The 16,690-nt window shown below is 38.3% G+C and overlaps 1 protein-coding gene across 6 annotated transcripts in view; it reads right to left on the bottom strand.

The window, feature by feature from the left end:
- Nucleotides 1-16,690, bottom strand: part of GRIN2A (glutamate ionotropic receptor NMDA type subunit 2A) — a 228,794-nt gene that overhangs the window by 44,375 nt on the left and 167,729 nt on the right. For all 6 annotated transcript variants that reach the window (XR_010304479.1, XM_064153024.1, XM_064153020.1 and 3 more), the window contains exons 9-11: nucleotides 15,539-15,664; nucleotides 12,712-12,941; nucleotides 6,252-6,412 (exon numbers count right to left, since the gene is read on the bottom strand). Coding sequence is in view for 5 of the 6 variants with exons in the window: in XM_064153024.1 (XP_064009094.1) it covers nucleotides 6,252-6,412; nucleotides 12,712-12,941; nucleotides 15,539-15,664 (517 nt within the window). In the remaining variant the exon portion in view is untranslated. The remainder of the gene's footprint in view (nucleotides 1-6,251; nucleotides 6,413-12,711; nucleotides 12,942-15,538; nucleotides 15,665-16,690) is intronic.

Raw genomic sequence — 16,690 nt, 5'->3', positions numbered from 1 at the left:
CGTTCAGCTGTTCCTCCCAGCAACATTATTAAAAAGAATCATCACGTGTTGTTATCAAAGTGACTAATAGTTCAGGACACACTTGCAGACCAGTGGCATCTTGTCAGGGGACTGCTCAGATTTGATAATCCACCACATCCAAGCTCCTGCCCACCAAGGCTCCAGCATTGCAAAAGTGCTATCCCTATGGCTCTATTTCCAATCAGCTTTGCATTTCCACCAGTATGCTACAGACAACTTAAGGAATAAGGTATTAAACTTGATGTGTACAAACTACCAAGCACAGCAATCTTTGACAAGAAGGCAGATGGAGTTCTAAGTAAACCTTAGCATCAAATTCCTGAACTCATAGTCACAGCTGCAGCTCACTCCAACAGCGAGGTGGTCTGCAGCTGTACAGCAAGGGGCCACTTCCCTGTGGAACACAAGGGATTCATTACTGCAGTTTCCTTGAAGTAAGCAATGTTCTCAGCTTTCTGTAATGAAACTGAAGTCTTCACATCAATGGCCTGCCATAACACAGCATCAGTTAGGCCATCCCTTTTCTTGAAACAAGATAAACAACTGTGTGACACGCAGCTGCAGTCCTCACATCCAGGAAAATTAAAGAAGTGAAGAAAAGTATCAGATGGATTAATCAGCGACGGGTATTAGGCAAGTGAAAGTTGCCCATTTTATGTCTATAGTAAGAAGAGACTGCCAATTAAACTTTCCAATTTCAGCCATTAGCAGTTAAATCCTAGACAATAACTCAGTGTAGATGTTCTCGGGCAAAGGTGAGAACATAAGTGCACTTCCAGTTTATTGCCATTACATTTATCTTCTTGACAGTTTTACAGCAGCAGAACACTCATACACGGACACTCAACAGCTAGCCCACACCAAAGAATGACAACAGATAAGGTTGTTCTGCTTGTAAAAAGAAAAAAAAAAAAGAAAAGGAAAAAGAGCATTCATTAGCTGTAACCTCTCCTGAAAAATACAGCAAGCCAAACTGAAGCAAACAAATACACCCTACCACTGTAAACATAATGCCATAATTAACTGCTTCCTGTTAGAAGATTTATTCTCTCTTCAAGAAGCAAAATCAATAGGATCTGTCTCTCTGGTACAGAGGGTTCTATAAATGTTGGTTAATTAAAAGCAGCAGAGATGGAAATGCTTGCAATGCATTTTTAGAACTTTGTTTGATCAATAAACATCTAAAGAACACAGAGAACCACCACGGCTCTTACAGAGCTGGCCATCACCCACCAAGGATACATTAGCTAATGTCTTACTAACTCCTCTTCTGAATGATGGTCAGGAAAATAGCTGCCATTTCTGTCTTCATTAAGGAATAAGAACAAACAAACTCTGGAGAATTCCCAGGCTGCTCAACCCTGCCTAAATAGCAGTCGGAAGCTCTGCAGGCAGCACAGCACATGTGGCTCTGCTGATCCCTTATACGTATGAAACTTTGGGGAAAAACAGCAGTACCTTTTTTAACAGGCTTGTAAGATCATGACTGCTCTCAGTACTGTGTTATATTGAAGGAGGGACAATATTTTGAGATTTTGAAAAATATGAGGTGGTACTTCAATAACAGGATGCATTAATTTTGCATTACTTCTGGTTGAAGCCAATACCTTTAATAAACACAGACATCTCTGCTGCTGTTCAAATGGTGTTTCAGCAGCCTTTCGAGAACTGTAGCTGCGCACCTCAGAAACAAGACACTATTGACAGGAGGCAAATACTACTGAGACTTCACTGGATTTTTTTTTTTAAAGTATTTTCAGAAACAGTGGCTATTTTCCTATCAAACAAAGGGGAAAAGCCAATATAGCTGACAAATTTGACTTCACCATTGACAGCAATAAGCTTTTATGGGTAAGTTGCAATGAACCCCTCCATGGGTATTCACCTGAAGAAGCAGGTATAATGCCATTGTTGGTCTAAAGCAAAAATCTCATTTGCATTTTGATATGCAGCCTTTCCCAGCTGATGCCTTACTAGAATGATATTAAACATTTCTCATGCTAATTGAACAAGATAGGTCAAAGCCTACTGCTCATGGAGTAATTTTGCTTGTTCTAATTAAAATAACCAAATGCAGATGCTTTCATTGCAAGTTAATTTTTGAAACACCACTAGCTTCAGCACTCAAGGATGAAAAGAGGAAGGGGCCAAGTATTTTGTTCAAGGCTTCTCAGATACAGATGTGTGCACACTCATCTCTGCATGTACAGCAATACTTCACGCAAGACCTATCTAACCCATACACCAGATCAAGAAATAGAGGTAGGAACACCATTTATTTTACACACATTTCCATTCTTATTTCTGTCCTAGAGGTTTTCTTGGCCATGATAGCAATTAGAGTTCTTGTGAGAAAGCAGAAAAAAAACCTCTGATTTATTTACTTTGTTTTCCAAATGAGAAAAGGGACATGAAGATATTAGAAAAACCCAAAAAACAAGCCTCACAAAACTAACCACAGCTTCACAAAATCTGTCTTCTTCCTGCTTTCTCCTTCCAGTACAACTCAATAACATTATGTATTAAACTCAGTGGTCTCCAAGATCAAGCTATTCCAGATCCATCTCAAAAGGCTAACACTAAAGCTGACTGAAAGGCTTGAGAGCTTGAGATAGAGCAAACTCAGACTGAACTATAACAAGAGACTATTTGGTAGTGTGATTCTGTGCAGACCAGATGCCAAACCTAGGAGTATTCAGTCACTAAGTATTGCCTGTTTGCTAGTGCTGTTTGCTTCACCTTAAAATTAGAATTAAACACTGTATGAAAGGAATTAAAGGGCTCTGTACCTTAGGTCTTCAGTTAAGCAAAACTGGTTGTAAAAGTGAGAACAGAAAGACACAGAGAGGTTATAGAAACATTTTTCAGGAACAGCATGGGTACCATTTATTTTGACTTGCAGCAGAAGTTATCAGCCAGACAATCTCTGCAAGCTTTTCCCAGGTCTGTAGCCTGTGAATCTAAAATTACCAGGTAGTTCATCTTCAGAAAGCCATGCACAAGCAGCAAGCTTTACCACAGGTAAGAAAAAACTGCTGCTTGTTTTAATCCTACCAATGGTAAGGATTAAAACAAACAAACAAACAAAAAACAACCAAACCAAACAAAAAAAAATGGAAGTACAGAAACATTTTTGACAGGAGCAAAGGATGAAAACAGACAAAACAGCTGTAATAAGAGGAACACATACATGCTGAAGAGGAAAACAGAAATTATGTATTTGCTTGGAAGCAGAAGCAGTTTGTGGAAGGAGAGACAGGTCATTCTCAAAAGAGCAGTAGCAACACAGGAACCATAGGGCAAGATGTGGTAAAATTCATGGATCAAGCAAAGCAGGGCAGGTCAACGCCTGATCAAGCCTAGATAAGGATGGAAGGGCAGCTTTACATGGAAGAGAGAAACAATCCAGTCAAGTAATGCACAAGGAAGATAGGAAGACAATACAGTACAAGTGTATAAAACCTGAGAAGTGTATGGAGGAATAGAACAGAGACTTTGGTATAAGAAGTGAAAGATTATGTTTTGAAGCAGATGAGTCTGAAGAAGAAGAGGTAAGCAACTACAATACACTACCATGAATATCTATTCATGTTTTTCTACTCTCCTCCCTACACAGAATGCAAGTTATGACAGTCTCATAATATATAGTATGGGACACTTTTAGCTCCAGAGATCTCTGAGGTGCCAGCCACACAAACTGCATCACACCTTCATCTTAGCAAAAAGAGAAGTCTGTGTGGGCTCAAGGTGCAAGTGACAGTGAGGAATGTAGAGCCTGATCATTTTGGTCACTTAAATGTAATCACCTTTCCAGAGAGAAACCACTCTGAGGCAAGGGGAGAAAGACAGACAGACAGATAAGTAAACTCATGCTGCCTGATCTGTAACCAGGTTTATTGCCCACAATTACCACACTGCTCTGCAGAAACTGAAGGCAGAAAATAAGTAAGCACTCTTGACACTGCTCTCCTGCTGGAATGTCCAAAGCTGTGATATGAGCAAACATGAAGTGACACTTCTATTGTGGGAAACTTCAGCTGCTGATGGCATACAGTTTCATCCTTCTCTAGGTGCCATCAGACAAAACACTAAAGGAGCACAGCTGTATGTAGCAGGTACTGATATTGATCCAGAAAATACTACACATGGCATCTTATTTGCACCATCTGCTACAGAGATGTCAGTCAAGGGGAGCAAGGTAGACACCTAGGGGTGTCCACACTAAGAAATCATTTAGAAGAGGAAAAAAAGTCCAGTGAGGGGGAAAAAAATAATCTATAAAGAATTAATAGCTTGTGCTGTCAAAAGGACTAAAGCTTTTGAGGAAAAGCAGCAGCTGGCAGAGGAGCAGCCAGGCTGAGGTTTAGCAAATGTCTTGAACTCCCTGCAGTCAGGTAGCTCCCACCTTTTTGTGCTTAAGTGTCTGACAGGTGGCCTGATTTTAAAGCTAACAGCAGTTTTACAGGGCTTTCAGTAGCACAAATGGTTGGTGGAAGGTACAGGGAACATACATCTCCTAAATAATCTATGCATTGAACTGTACAAGCTCTAGCAATGGCTGAAATCAGAGATAGTTTAAAATTTCACATCAGGAAGGGTAACATTCAGCTGCCTACCTATAATGCATAATTTAGCTGTCACCCAAGAAATATAACTTATGCAAGCTCAGTAGGAACAGGAGCTTTGCACCTGATTGTGAATACCTTGAATGAGGTTCATCTCATGTTCTGTTACATGTCTCTCTTAGAATGGGACAAACCAGGCTTGAGAAATGCCAGCTGAGAATGCCTTGAGAAATTATGACAGAGATAATTCCAGAGAGAAACATATTGTACTGGCTTGAAGCTAATTGGAATAGTTTAATGAGAGAAATTAGATTATTGGCTGCGAAAAGGAAACTATATGATGTCTATTTCACTCATAGGTTTGCTGAGATGTATAAAAACAAGAACACAAATACAGATAACACAGTCTCTCCCTGGCTTCTGCCATATTAACTGCTTCTGCCTGACCCGGCACATAACTCAACCAATCATTTTCCTTCTAACTCCCTTGTCAATCCTTCCAACTCACCTTACATCTAAGGCAGAAGAAATGTGTTCCAACCTCATACATGTTTGAGAGAAGGTGAATGAAAATTAGAAGGTCAAGCAGGTCCCAAAAAAGGGACCAAAAATAACAGCTTAATATAGGATCAGAGAAAATGCATCCTGTGTTCATCAGAAGTAATAACAGGTGAGATGTGCCTCAAAACAGCTACTAGCATAGATGTACTTAAATCAACTATGGGTAACAACCTTCTCACTTCAAGCCAAACCTTAGCAAACCATACTGATAAATGATGATTATTATGATCCAGTATTATTAACTAAATTACACATGCTATAATCAAACCTGTGTGCTTCGGAAAGATTACCAGAGCTAACGCACTCCTCTCACCCAGACGACACCGATACAAGTAGCAAGTCACTCTCATATGAGGATTAAGAATGATAATTCAGTCTCTTTGTCTAACCAAGCAGAATGAACTGAGAGAGAAATGGATGGATGCACTCAAATCTAAATATCTTCTCTTAAGGACAGAGGATGATCATATTTGCCAGAATGTTTACCAAGATTGCCAAAAGCAGATAGAACATTCAAGACTATCTCATCTCAACAGTCAATACTTCAGATGCAACTGTTGTGGAAGACCAAAACAGGCCTAAACATGTCTTGGCTTGTCCAGACATGTTTTCTGCTCTCCCTCCTTTTGCTGATGGGAGAAGCAATGGCAGGAAAGGAGGACAAAGGCCCTAGCGCTACCATGTCTGTCCAAACTTGTTTACAGGGTATCCATACTGTGTTTATACACTTGTTTGTGTTTTACCCTCAAAAGGTAAAAGCAAGCCCTGACTTCACCTAATATAGTTAAGCTTGGCAAAGTGCCGTTCTGATCGGCTAATCTGTGGCCAAAGACCCATTAGTCTCAGGCTGTATTGATAAAAAGAGATGAGCAGGTAAAGACAACATGCTTCAGCTTCCACATGATTTATAAATAGTCATAAGAATGACAGACAATTGTTGTTCTTTCTGACATCTGCACAGTGCAATGGAGGAAAATCAAAAGATCCATCTACTACATAGCATGGCTGACATCAGCCTGCTCAGTCAAACAGGAACTACAGATCAATATTTCTCAGTTTCTGCAACATCTATAGTATTCTTTGAAATCCACAGAAAAGGCTTACCCAGTTTTCAAGCTGACCAAGGCATCTTCAACTCCTTTCTGATTGTACTTTGTCATGTAAAGGTGCATATCTGGGTAGTTGTTTCTGATATTCCTCTCTGTGCTCCCATTTGGGACCGTTCCAAATCGAAAAGGAGGTGAATAATCATATGGCCTTTGAAACTAGAAAGGGGGAAAACAAAATGCTTTAGGCATCCAAAATGTGAAGAAGGGTAATGTCAAATCAGAAAAAAAAAATATATTGAGTAAGTGGCCTCAAATTTCTTCTAGGCAAATGCTGTGGGTTAATTCATCTGTATTATACCAGAAATCATCTTCATGCTGACTGAACTTACAGAAACATCTACCTCCAACATAAAAACAACTCAATTTTGCCACTGAAATGTGACTTTCTACCATGCATTGTAACATGATAGGACAGCAGAATTTGAAGCTGAATGATACTGGGAGATGTTCCTTGTCTGCCAACACCTCCCTGGAGAACCCAAACTGCAAGCAAACACACTGGTAAACAGCAATTGGAAGAAAGCAGTATTTTGTTGATAGCCATCTCACACGTCCATCTTACTCGAGACATGGTGGGTCCCCAGACAAAGAAGGCAAAAGAATCACTGCACTACTTGATGGGGAACTGCTCCAGAGGAGTGCAGGTGATCACAGGCAGCTCCCATGCAGTCTGAGGGCTGCCTTTCCTTCCATCACTGTGATTCATGGGGAATAAAAATTCTTGCATCTTCCCCAGGGCCCAACAGCTACATCACTTGACACAGAAAGAGCTTCTTAAGCTTTCACACCTAAATTCGTAGTCCCTATTTACAATTTAAACTACAATTTAAAACTATAAACTGTTTTCTTGAGGGCATACAGGTTTATTCTATAATTTTACCCTCTACATCACTACTGCATCAGCACAGACAAGGGAGGGAATAACAAGCCAGGGAGTAACTGCAGAGGAATGGCAATAGCTCAGGGCACACTAAGGTTTCAGATCCAGAAACCATTCAGATAACCTCAGGTAACCTTTTGCTAACAGACCCAACACATTTTTATGTGCCTTTTCGATAGCTCCCTTTAAAGACCAAATGACAATTTAGGATTAAGTTAAAATGTCTCTTTAAGGAATAAATTAAAAAGGCCATTCAAATTAGAGGAACCATTGGCTAATAAGGAAATTCAATGGAGCATTGATAAAAGCAGTCAGCCATGAATTCCACAGTAAAACACACTCTGGTTTTGCTGTTGAAGTTAGAAGATCAATCTATACACCCTGTGCTGCATGAGACTGCTAATAGTTACACAGTTGTTGCTGTGGTCCTTTGGGCTACCTATGTAATACTTCTCTTTTAAAAGTTTGGTCTGCAGACATCAAGAATTCCACAATCCATTGCCAATGTGCAAAGAGAATACAACTAGGCCTACAGACAAACTGGGAGTATTTCCATTCCATCAACCCTTGACTGCAAAATTATTGCTGCAAGAATATTGTCATGTTACAGAACTACAATTAAATGCTCCATTTTAACTAAGCATAATTTGACAAAGCATAAAGGAATGGGCTCTATTTTTCCCTATTCATTTAGTTAACAGATGTCTTACTTTTCTCATTTTCCCTTTTCACAACTTTACTGTTTAAATTATTACTTTGCTCCTACTTTACACATACTAATTGACCCATGCACTAAAATTACACTGTATACTAGTCATGGTTCTTAGTCTATATTTGTTATCTCCTTTTCTGAGTTTATTATGCAGCACTGAAACAAATCCTGCTCTTAAACACATGTCCAGAGATTCTGCTGATATAGATGCAGCTTGCTATTAATTTTCGTTAAATCTACAGATAACAAATCCCTAAAGTAGTGAGATGACTTGTAGTACCTCCTAATATCCGTATCAAATTTGCCAGTCAGTAGAACGTGGGGAGAAAAAAGTAACTAAAGAAACAAGACTGACTTCAAGACCTGTAAAAACTTCTGCTGCTGTTTCAGCTGAGGTGAGCATTTTGCAAGTGCAGTTCCTTGAATTGAGGAAACAGTAAGATGAGGTAAAGTGCCCTGGAAATTTAGAAATGGAGTTTGGTTCTCAGTATTCTCATTCATATGAGTTTAAGATGTTGGGAGAAATAGTTGAAGGAATCAAGGTATCTTTCTCAAACTGAACATTCCTGGAGCACAAAAATATTACTGCAGAAGAGCAGAAATTAACAAGAATTGGTCCGCTCAAAGATCAGAGATTAACACTTCCAAACATCATTCAGAATGGAATTTCTGGGAACAAGACACCCAACCAACAAATTCTAACAGTATAATAATAAGAATAAGAAGAACAACATCATCATGTACTACTACTGCCTGCTCACAGGCCTCTTGTAAAGAAGAAAAACAGCTTAAAATATTTTTACTAAGAGTGCAGTCACATCTGAGGAATGTAAAGTCTCATAAATCATTTTAAACTTCTATTCCATGAGCTGACATGCCCTGGAAAGGGCATATAGGCTCTGCGATTGCAGCAAAGATCTATGTGGAAGGCATGAGATAAGAAAGAAAAAGGGATCAAGTTTCTACATGAACTCATTTTGCCTGAAGCCCCATGATGAGAAATAAAATAGATCATGTCTGCTAAGACACAATTTTCCTCCTAGACACTTTCTGAATTGATATATATTTGAAAGTCATTAATTAAATCTTTAAATTGGATGCACATGCCCCCTGCTTGAATCATAATTGTGGAGAGATCTATTACTCAGAAGGCTAATCAATTTGATCTTGTTTCCCTGCGCTCTGCAAGCTGCTAGAACTGTGGCACATGGCAACAAAATTTTGTTTTATCTACATGCCTTTATAAAACTGACAATTTCATTAAGTCTGTAAAGTGATCTTTCACAACATTAACCACTGACATAATCTGAAGCCTTCCTGGAAAGGCTGGTATTCAGAACAATTGTGTGTTACTGTTCTGAAGTACAAAATAGTAAATGATCTCCTTCTGCTAACACAGATTTTAACAGGATTTATGTCTGGGGTGGGTTTGGAGTGATTTGAACTATCTCTGAACATATTTGAACTATCTCTTCTTTTGCCATATGGAAACCCTTGACAATCTGATTTTTGGTCTTCAAAAACTATACCAATTAGTAATTCCATTACTTACTATAGTCAACAGTTACTGCAATGCAGTCAATACCTATGCCACAGAAGCCTCAAAAGTCACTGTAAAGGTCTAATATTGAGTTAGAGATGGACTGGGGTGAGAGGGTCACCCTAACTACCCCATCACCTATAATACCTTTTGATGTCAGCCTGCTTTATTTTCACAGACAGATTTCTAGTTGTAGAACTTGGGATATTTTATTACACAGAAGGTTACAAGAATACTATCAATCTTGTAAAAAAAACCCCAGGAACTCATAAAAAGCATAATTAAGGATTCCTAATAAGGCTGAAGAGAATCCCCTAGACCATATGTATGTGGGATATTACTTGAAATGTAACTGTGTGGAGGGATCACAGCAGACATGTGCTCTGCAAGAGAAACCTGTCCACTGCTATCTGCTCTCCCTTAGTAATCTTGTCTCTCTTTCATTACACAAAAAAGGCATAAGTGGTATCAAAAGTAACAAGTGCTATGAATGCCAGCTTCACTGGATACTTCTGGACTCATTTTCTGTACCTTTTTATAAACACAAAGCTTTTAAAAAATCTTTTACACACACACAAATGTCAAAATATAATTTTGTTCTCATTTTCTGAATCATTGGAGTTTATGAACACCCACCTCTAGTAACTCCAGTACATGTGTACTGGCACCTGGGTGGCACACGGATGACATGGCACTCAGAAATTCATTAGCAACATTATGAAGGTTGAGGACATTATCAAGAGGTCTTAACGTGAAAAAGGGTAAATAGCACATTATCAGGTGCTCAGCAGATGTGATGAGCCAAAAGCTGGAGTGTAACACATTTCCTGAATGGGTAGGTAGTGAATGCTGAGGGTCAAGGATCACTGCTCAGAGAAAGAAGGGGTTTTTTTCTGGCTTTGTCTTCTCTACAGTCTATCACATATGAAGCTGGTTTGAGAAATCCCAGTATCTCCAACTGGGAATGCTTCATTGCATTGGTGATACAGCACTGATAAAAGAGCTTGTCTCTTTGTTTGTGGCACTAGGGAAAACGGCAGAGAGGAAGAACAGAAAACTGATTTAACCAGTAGGGAAAAGAAAGGGGGGGAAATAGAAAAGTGATTTGCCAGCCTTCTAGCTGTTGCTTATTTAAAATTAATTTTACCCATACTTCTGCCCCTTCTCACTGGCATTTGCCTATTACTACTTTGCTTACAACCAATTCCAGAGCTCTCTGCTGAACAATGACAAAATTCTTGGAAAATCCTGAACTGTTCTCCTACTAATAACACTGCAGCAACAAGGCAAAGTGGGGAGATAAATATTTTAAGATTAATTGGATTGTATTTCTAAATAACTATCCTCAATTATTTGAATTTTTAAAATCAAGGAAACTCAGGATCATGGCAAAGGCAAAAACGTGTGTTCAGAAAGGAGAACATTTTGAAATAGATCATGGCTGCTCTGAACTTCTGCCTTGTTAAAGATAATCAGAGCAGGCACTGCCTCCCTTATTTATCTCAGGATGCTTCAGGCAAAATTTGAAGAACTGTAAAATAAAAATGAAGGTAGCAGATCAAAGAAATGATCAGCAGAACACTCAAAAACAGATGGCATTTTTTGATTTTCGGTTTTCATGGAAATAAAATCCTATTTAGCAGAGAGAATAGAAAAATGGCCAAAACAAGAGAGACATTATTAGCCAAACACCACAGATCAAACACTGCCATTGTCCCAGCCCATAGGGGAGACTGGCGAACACCCAGCAAAGAGAGGAAGACACAGGTACACTGACAGACCCATATGCAAGTCCTGTGCTAAGTGCTAGCCAAATCCTGTCAAAAGAGACTTCCCAGGAAAATGTGCTGTACTTTCTTACAAACAGGAGACATTTTTCAAGTCCTTTTTTTTTTCAGTCCTCAAGAGAAGAATACCTTTTATCTGTCTCTTACTAAGAGCATGATTTTAAAATAGAGGTATATTTAACAGCCTTCACCCACTTTCAAAGGTTTGGGGACAACACAATTTAATGAAAACAAAACTATTATCTTTTTTTTTGTTTCTTCTTATCTGTCTTTCCTCTAGCCATGCTTGCAATTCATGCTTTGATACTTCAGGCAATCAATCGAAGGCTGGTCATAAAACGTAGATAAAAAACAAATACGAGGCTGTCTGAGTTGTTGCCTTCTTTTGAATAACAATTTCTTCTATTTTCTTTCTTTTGAAAAATGTCTCTTGTGAAGTTCTCCCCTGTGCTGTACTCCACTTAAATATTATTTCTTAATGTCAATATTTATTTTCATTTTAAAGCAATTGGGGACAAACTTGAAAACAGAATGCCCTTCGTGTATTTTGTGCATATTCATCACAGCCATAATTTGCAAATGAACTTTCATGCAACACTATTACTGCAAAGTAGTCACACAAAGGAAATAAAAGAGAGGGAGTTGCCAGGTTTCTGAGACCTGTGGTTAAAATTCACAAGTATGAAGATCTGGGAGCATACTTTCAGCAGAAGAAAGTTCAGACAAACCAGGAACAATACGAAAAATAAGCACCTTTATTGTCTGTCAGTTTGTGTGAAACTCGAGCAGGGTTCAACTGAACTACTACTGCTCAAAGTAAAATTCTTACAGGAGTTCTTGAATCAGGAAAGCATCTTTCACAAGCACATCAAAAATCTGTGCCTTATCCTATGTAATTTACATGTCACTTCAGTGCAATAACATAAAACCTCAGACTTTCTTATCTGTTTATTTTTCCTATTTACTTTTGCCATTTCACACAAGGAAAATGTTCAAATTTCCACAGACAGTATGCATCCCTTTTATCACTGCTCTTTGCTTATTTGTTCTGGCACCACTTTAATTTTGAACTGTTTCTAGAACTTCCTCTGCCTGGAAAGTAAAAAGACATTCAGGAGTATTAACTGGCTTCTAATAATTACTAGGTACTTCCTGGTTGTATGAATATTTTGTCAATATTCCACATGGAGCTATTCAAATAGTTTAAAATATGCCTTACCTGCATTCAAACTGATTTTTTGCATTTTCAATCTTTTGTCTATTCATTAAAAAATCAGTTTAGTTACACAGATGTCCAGCACAAAATAAAGACACTTCTTAATTAACATGGTTACTTTTAAAAAGGCAACTTCAATACTTTGGAAACAGTCTGGTATTTTAGTGTGTCTAGTCTTAGGTTTGTCAGTAAAGGGCTACCTTCAGACTGAAATCGCTCAGTTTTAGCTTATTACCTTCTCAGAGTTTTTAGCACCAAGTACAGATTTGCAGAAGGATTATGGAGAATGGACACTGACCTCTTTTGAGATGAAGACTTACCTTTTTATCACTCAGTCCAGTCACTTGGTCAACAAATTCCTCTTGAATCATAAATGCAGCTAAGTTGGCAGTATAACTAGCCAGGAAAATGACAGCAAAGAAAGCCCAAACTGACACCATGATTTTACTTGTTGTCCCTTTAGGGTTTTGCACAGGCACAGAGTTGTTGAATACCAAGCCCCAGAGTAACCACACTGCCTTTCCAATGGTAAATGATGGTCCATGGGGATCTGTAATTGTAGAGAACAGTTGTTTTAGCTGCAGCTAAATTAAACCTTGGCAAGATATCCTATGTAATAACAACAAATTATTTACAAAGACATGGCTCTCCCAGTGAAATGCAAAGATTTACCAAGGTACTCTCTATTGTAATGACATTAATGTCCATATTTGTAAAAAAAAGGAAATAATTCATCATCTATGTGACATTTAGTTTAAAAGTTTTACAACTTAAAGGAAAGCATAGGCCTGGAGAAGCACCAAACTGGTATGTCTCTTGCAGCCCTTTCAGACTTCTGTGCCAGCTGGCATGTACAATGAAAAACTGTGGTTCTGTCTTAATGACTCCATGCTAGTACTTTTCTCCTCCAATTTATCTCCAGTCTCCCAGCATCATGTTTTCAGAACTTCATGTAAACATATTTAGGGTCAAGATCTATGAAAACATCACCTGCTTTTAAGCAACATCGAGGATAAATCAGGAGCTCCCTGTATGGGTAAGTAACTTAGAGCAAACCAGACTGAGTACTTCATATGTTCTGAGTCAGTTCTGTGGCTTCAAATGTGTTTGCTTTACAGGAAAATACCTGTCCCAGCTAATCCCTTCTGTAACTTTCATTATTCCAGTTTTCAGCCTGTTTCTCATTCTCACCAGAGCAAGAAGTGGTCAGCATAGTGGCAGAAGTGCATTAGCAATGCTATTATCCACTTCAAAGGCCTTATTTGTAGAGCCTCTGTGAGAATAAAGGGAAGTTTGATCTTAACCACCTCTAGGTAAGCACAGTGCAGCTATCACATATTGCTTTATCCTCAGTGGAGAGAAACAGGCCTCCTCTGTGATTCATTTGACCTTTTTACAAGCACCTATTTTTCAATTAAAAGGCAATTCATACAGCAAGCTCAGATGAGACACCTGCAATATTACCTCCTTCCCTGTCCCTCTATGCAAGAAGATGCACATTACAAATTTGGATTTAATTATTAATTCAATTATAAGTTATGTTAATACTTTAATTATTATTAAAAGAACAAAAGCTAAAGCAGGTATCATCAGTGCATGTTCTCATTTCAGTTGAAATGCTCTCTAGCACAGTGCAAATTTGTCACAGTGCAATCAAGCATGACATCTCCTATTATCCTCTTCCTATTCTGCAGCAGCGCTAAGAAGATAGAGTGCAGTAAGATAAACACCATTGAGCTGACTTTTGGTTGATGAAATTACCTTCTAGAGCCATTTAAAACTGAGCTGATACGGGGACAATATGTATTTTCTAAGCAACAATGATAAGGGAAGTATATTCCAAGAAAGCAGTGTCAAGTTCTGTCTATGCTACTGGATATTGTGTAAGCATTGAGCTTCATCCTGCCAAAAATGACTAGAGAAAGGAGTAATCTACATAAACATTCACATTTCATTTAAACTTTCCATGTTATAAATTAATAGAAGCTGGATTCATGGCAAGTTAGGATGATCCAGTACCATAATATGTGTTTGTAGTCATGAGTACACTAAATAATTTTGGCATACAAATTGACACAGAAAGGAACAGCCTAGACCCTAGAATCCCAGTGTCTACATGGACCTTTCATTTTCCCTTCCTAAACACAGTGTCTATTTCACACATTTACCATTTAATTGGCGTGATACCCTCATCTGAGTATTACAATAACCCCATTTTTCAGAGAGCAAGCCAACTGTAATCTGGAAGGAACTACTTGTTTGTAATAGTCTCCATAACTATGTCCACCAAGCTGGAAGATATCTTGCAAAATGAGGTCGGTATGATTCAGAAATTAACAGGCTGCACTCACAATTGTAAGTAAAAAAAGAAAAGCATGAGGTCACTGCAATTCATGGAACCCTCATTCTCAAGTCTGAGGTCGCTGCAATACATGGGACCCTCATTCTCAAGTCTGAGGTTGCTGCAATACATGGGACCCTCATTCTCAAGTCTGAGGTTGCTGCCATACATGGGACCCTCATTCTCAAGTCTGAGGTCGCTGCAATACATGGGACCCTCATTCTTAAGTTAAAGTGCTAATAATAGACAAGTGCAGCTTTCACTGAGAAAGGCAGGCTGCATATTCGATGTGTTCTGCTGGTATACTTAGACAATTGAGTTTCTATAACCACGGTTTCTACACAGAAGGAAAACAACATCCTTCTGTCTTTGGCCCAGTTTCAAGGCTGAGTTCACCATAATATTCATAGTCACTACATAAATCTGCATAAAACATACCTCTAATTTCTCCAGATTATCTACCAAATCACAACAGTATAAATAATTTTCTCTTAAATAACCACGAGCTCATAACAGTCAGGAGTATGCAGAACCTATAGCATTTTTTTAGGCAGACATCCTGCAACTAATGCAGTATACTATGCAAAACCTGCCTGAATACTCTGTCTGATATCACATGCCCTTCTATTTCTTATCCCCATGAATTAAAATACAAGTATGAGCACATAAAGCCTGAAGAAATCACAAATATAGCTGGTTTTAATGGTTTAATCCTATATTGTGTTTATTTTAGAAGATGGAGGGAAAGGGATGTGCAATACATGACTTTTTAATAGATTCAGCGTTATGTAAAATGCAAAGCTTACCTCTCCCTTGGGCTAAGTTCCTGTTGTATCCTACAGGACTAAAGTACTCGAATATAAAGACAGCCATGGCCGACACAATGAGAAGCATCACAAACATCATCACCCAGACAGAAGCACTAAAAGGTTCTGCAGCAAAACAGACAAGAGAAATAGAAACACAGTTCATTAAACCAGTGAAAGCACAGCATTCTAATGTCTTGGGCTAGGCAAGCCCAGCAGCTTTGTTTAAATTAGCTTTTACCCACCAAAATGCCAGCAAATAGCCAAGTAGCAATAAAGAACTGCTGTTAGTATACATAGATAACATTAATAAAATCAGAATCTAAAATGCAAGTTGCAATTCAAAAGCAAACGCTGCACACTTTTCTTTCGCAAAGCCTTCACTGACACTGAATGGCAAATAATTGGTTTGGCTTGCTGCTTATTCAGTCTACAATAAGGTAGCCCTTTTCCATTTATCCTGTGTTTAACAACAGAATGGTCCAGCCATTATGTCTGCTTCTGCAGAGTAAAAGCAATTAAACAAATACATTTAAAGCACTTGGTAATTCAGTGAAGTAGACTTCTCTCTCCCTTTCAAGCTAACAAAAAGTGTTAGAAAAAAAACCCTGCATTCTAACCACTCTTTTTGCTTCATTTTCTTTCCTCTCTGTGTTCACTTTCATCTACCTGCAGTGAAGATGATGACTTCACCAATTGCAAACACCCTTTTATAAGTCTCACTTGCATATGGAAGCAAATTCTGAAATCAAATGGGGTTTATGGGAAACTGAATTTCAGTTTGAGTAACAGAACAACTTTGATTAAGCAAAAGAAGTAGGTTAGAAAATAAAAATAAGAGCACTTTTAAATACCAATCTAAAATCAACTTTTTGAAAGGACTGGATATGGTAATAGGATGTGATGACACTTAAATTATCACTCAATACTTTATATCTAAATTAAAAAGGGGCATAGATTTCCTGTTCCACTATTGCCTCAAATAAATGAGGCATTGACCTCATCTATGAACATTTTCCCTCTTGCAAGTATAGAAATTTGCATTCAAAATTTCCCTTATTTCATTTGTTTAAACAAAGTAGAATCAAACCTCCCCAGAAACTTTACAAATGTTGGGTTTGAATTCAGTATGTATGAAAATGTTTTCATGTG

This window comes from Pogoniulus pusillus, chromosome 13 (genome assembly GCF_015220805.1).
Source record: "Pogoniulus pusillus isolate bPogPus1 chromosome 13, bPogPus1.pri, whole genome shotgun sequence".
NCBI classification, from domain to species: Eukaryota; Metazoa; Chordata; class Aves; order Piciformes; family Lybiidae; genus Pogoniulus; species Pogoniulus pusillus.
Note: the sequence above shows the minus strand (reverse complement) of the source record. Positions and strands in the feature narration are given on the sequence as shown.